The 4,574-nt window shown below is 48.7% G+C and overlaps 1 protein-coding gene across 1 annotated transcript; it reads left to right on the forward strand.

The window, feature by feature from the left end:
• Positions 1 to 1,424: 1,424 nt before the first annotated feature.
• Positions 1,425 to 2,225, forward strand: LOC112121095 (GTPase IMAP family member 2-like; the record flags this gene model as incomplete). The annotated part of the gene is made up of 1 exon (XM_024220187.2): positions 1,425 to 2,225. A coding segment is annotated over one exon (801 nt), but the record flags the coding sequence as incomplete, so codon positions are not given.
• Between the last annotated feature and the right edge of the window lie 2,349 nt (positions 2,226 to 4,574).

Genomic DNA, 4,574 nt, shown 5'->3' on the forward strand with positions numbered 1-4,574 from the left:
CACGTCCATCACCCTCCCCTCTGCCTTCTCCCTGCCCTGCCCTGCCCCGCCCCGCCCCCGGGAGCCAGGCAGCAGGTGCCTGGTGAGGGTGATGCTGAGGAGCAGCAGCTCAGAACGCTCCCCATTGGCACACGGAGCTACCAGCACCGAGCCTGGAGACAGCCTGTGCTGTGGTCAGTGACCTCCAACCCCACAGACAGACCCATGTGTCCCCCATTCTGTGCGTGGAAGGAGGTCACTGATACCAGCTGTCTCTGCTCCATGGCCGGGCCTGATCCCTGGCTGGGAGGAGTCCAGCACATTGGGTGCAGACAGCTGTGTCTTGGCTTAGGGATGTTGCTAGTTCCTTGATCTTACTGAGATATGGGACACTGCGCCGGCTGGTAATTAGGAGGATCTGCTGAGTCCATAGACCAGGGATCGGCAACCTTTGGCACCTGGCCTGTCAAAGTAAAGCCGCTGGTGTGCCAGGACAGTTTGTTTACCTGGAGCATCCGCAGGCATGGAACCTCAGCCTGTGCCACTTCCCGCGGCTCCCATTGGCTGGGAAGGGTGAACCGCCGCCAGTGGGAGCTGTGGGGCTCCGTGCCTGCAGACGCTCCAGGTAAACAAACCGTCCAGGCCCACCAGCGGCTTTACCCTGACAGGCCGGGTGCCAAAGGTTGCTGACCCCTTCCATAGACATTGTTACTGAGAACTGGCTGGATTAGGTGTGCTGCAGGGTGGGTGCTGGGATTACCACTTCTTGGAGATGCTGCCAATCTCTCAGAAAGGGCTCGGTCTGCTCCTGGAGATCTTTCACTCCCCACATTGGGCACAGAGTCAAGTGACATGCGCATGTATCCCAAAGATCCGCCCATGAACCTCAATCTTATTTCACAGCACCTCTCCCCTTCCAACCCTGGGGCTGCAGCCTTCCCTCCCTACCCACCTCTATATCTCCAGTTTACCCTGTCCCAGCCTCATTTCAAACCAGCCCCAACTTGCTGCATCCGGCGCTTCTCCAGTCTTGGACCCACAGCTGTGCCAATAAACTTCAGTCCTCATCTGCTGCTTCTGTCTGGGACCCAACACAGCTCCATTGACAGGCCTCAGTCCTGAATGCAGCATCCCCAGTCCTCCAGTCCTAGGTCTGTCCTCACCAGATGGTGCAAAGTGCTGTGCTGTGCGAGGTTTTCCCAGTGTATAAAGGTTCACAAGGATGAGCCGTAGGCTCACTTCACTGTCAGCAGGAGTCATTTGGATCCAAGACCTCTAGGATTTACTGACTTGATCAGTAGCCCCCTTGGCTGCCCATTTACCCTTCCATAGAAAGTTAAAGCATTAAGCCAAGTGTGAGCACAGGGCCATAAATCTTAGTTCTCTGCCACCTCTCTGGTACCTGCGCAGTGATGTTCTGAATCTGTCACACTTGTTCCCAACAGGGCCGGGGAGCGGCAGCCGACTCACTGGGGAATCAGAACTGAGGCTCATCCTCGTCGGTAAGACTGGAGGTGGGAAAAGTGCAACAGGAAACACCATCCTTGGGTGGGAGAAGTTTGAGCCCGTACTGAAGGCAACGCCCGTTACTCAGACATGTAGTGAAGGCAGCAGGATCTGGAATAGAAGGAAGGTTGTGGTTATCGACACGCCTGCTATTTTTGACACTGAGCACTCTGATGAACAAACCACCCATGAGATCTGTCGCTGTGTTGCGCTCTCCTCCCCAGGCCCCCACGCTCTGGTGCTGGTGACCCAGCTGGGCAGTTTCACTGAGGAAGACCAGCGTGCAGTGAGGAGAGTACAAGAGATTTTTGGCCCTGAGGCCATGAAGTACACAATCGTCTTATTCACCCGGAAAGAGGACTTACGGAGTGGAACCCTGGAGGAGTATATCTCCCACTCGGATAACAAACAGCTTCTGCAGCTGATCCAACAGTGTCAGGGCCGATACTGCGCTTTCAACAATAAAGCTACATGGGAGGAACGGGCTGCCCAGGCTGAAAAGCTGATGACTAAGATTGCTCGTATGGTGGAGGAGGAGCATAAAGACCATCTGGTGTGTAAAGCACCCAAGAAGCTTCTAAGAGAAGATGAGACAGATAAAAGTAAAAATAAGTTGGCCAAAGTGGAAGATGAAATGCAAGTGGATAGACAGGAAGGAGGTCAAGAGGAAGAGTACTCATCCAGGGAAACAGGGAAATCCCACAGGAAAAAAACAACACTGCTTAGAGAAGAAAACAAAAGTAGGTTTCATTGTATGCTTGATCCCACTCAGTAGTGTAGATAAGCCCTAAGGAACCTATGTAAGATACGCAACTCTAGCTACATGAATAGCGTAGCTGAAGTCGACATACTTAGATCTACTTACTGTGGTGTCTTCACTGCGGTAAGTCGACAGCTGACACTCTCCCGTCGACTCCGCTTGCGCTCCTCGTTCTGGTGGAGTACCGGAGTCGACGGGAGAGTGCTTGGCAGTCGATTATTCCGATCCGGTGGGTAGTGTAGACAAGCCCACTGTTCCAGGTGCTCAGCACCATCTCAGTGATGACCGGGATTGAGTTGCATCCATTTTGTATTTCTCCTGTGTTTTTATAATCAGTTTATATAGCGTCAATGAAATTAGAGGTGGATGGAAGAGACCTACTAATTCACGTTGCATGTATATATTGGGAAATGTTGGAGGGTTGTTCCCTACTCTGCATTCTCCATTTTTTTTTCAACTTAGTTTTACACAAGTTTTTGATTGGGGCTTTTATCACTTATGAGATTGCTCCATCTGTTAGGAAGGTTTCCTGTTACCTTACATTTTCTTTTGGCTCTGTATTATGCCGTTATTCTTAGTTATAAATCCTTGAGCCACCCAACAAGTCCATCCTTCCAAAACGCCAATCAGTTTTATTGCTGTTCTCTAGAACTCCTGTAACTTACCCTGCCTGGTGATGAAGTGTTGAGATTTGACTGCAATATTCCAAGTGTAATCACTCTCTGAGCCCTAGGGGCTCTCCCCTCTCTGCTCTAGGACGTTACACCTCTGCAGCCCAAAGCCATACTGGCTTTTTCTGCTGACATGTCACATTGCAAACTTACTTCTAAATTGTTCCCCTAACACCCCCACAGACTCTAAAAAGTCATGAAAGGAATTTTGTTGCTCTGTCACCCGACAGACTCCTAAGCATTTGTTTTCCTGTAGCACCTGGAGGTAACATTTTCAAACTTGCTTAGTCTTAAATCCTACATCTGGGCCACTCGGAGACCTGCACCTATCTTAGGCCATGTCTACACTAGAAATGTGACAGTGGCACAGCTGTAGCCGTTCCATGTAGGCACTTCCTACACTGACAGGAGGGGTTCTTCCATCATGGTAGTGAATCCACCTCTCCGAGAGGTGGTCGCTAGGTCAATAGAAGAATCCTTCTGTCGGCTTAGCGCTGTCTACACCGGGGCTTAGGTCAGCTTAACTATCTCTCTCCGGGGTGTGAATTTTTCATGCCCCTGAGCAATGGAGCTGGGTCGACCTAACTTTCTAGTGTAGACCAGCCCAGTATAGAACATTTCATAAGGGTCAGTAAATGAAATTAGCAATTGCTCTTTACCGACATCACATACAGTGAAACCTTTACAAGAGATCAACTTATCAGGTCTTGAAATTACCCCCAAAGTATTCCCAAACGTACTGAATCCAGTTCAACTCCACCAATATTAAACGACTATTTCCATTAAGCAACCAGTTTGTCACACTCTTGAGAGGCTTTTAATTGAAGTGTCCCTCACTTTGACGTCACTTAATTGTAGACATGCCTGTGAGATCGCTTTCACTGACTGCCGAGGTAAATTCATTTCTATTTGGTGGGGAGGAGACAAGGATCTGCACCAATGAAATATAAAGGTGAGATGCTGGAGAAAGAACTATTAGACTGGATGGTCCTACCATTACCCTGACTCTGTACTCCATTACGTGAAACCCCCCAGTGTTTAAGGATTGTGATACGTTCTCCGAAACTCAGGTAGCTCTTTTACGAGCTCCCACCACTTGTCTCCAATATTGCAGCAATCATCATTCATGATCCACTGAATACTCCCCTCATGGAGTCTGCCATCATCCTTCTCAAAACCCCCGCCTGAGATCTCCTCTTTCACTGGCTACTGCCCAATTTCCGCCTTTATTAGCAACATCTCATAAGAGTTTAACTCTTCTCACCTACCTAACAAGCTCTGACCACTCTTAGTCTGGCTTTTCTCCCTCTCCAGGCACCCAGTCAGCAAAGTCCTTAAACACCCAAAGTTCAGCTCTTTCCTGAACTGAGGCCCTTGTACTGAAATTGTTTTAGAGCACACGTGGCCAGTTGTCATACCCAGGCTCACCCTCCTTGCTTGTCCCCTCCTTCCCCCATTTCACCTTCTAGCCTAATTATAAAAATGTAAAAACTAGGGCTCTCAAGCGATTAAAAAATTAATCATGATTAAGCGCGTTGTAAATAATAGATTACATTTATTTAAATATTTTTGGATGTTTTCCACATTTTTCAAATATATTGATTTCAATTACAACACAGAATACAAAGTGTACAGTGCTCACTTTATGTTTATTTTTA

The sequence above is a fragment of the Terrapene carolina genome, unplaced genomic scaffold (assembly GCF_002925995.2).
Source record: "Terrapene carolina triunguis isolate 2854851 unplaced genomic scaffold, T_m_triunguis-2.0 Scaffold46362, whole genome shotgun sequence".
Classification (NCBI taxonomy): domain Eukaryota; kingdom Metazoa; phylum Chordata; order Testudines; family Emydidae; genus Terrapene; species Terrapene triunguis.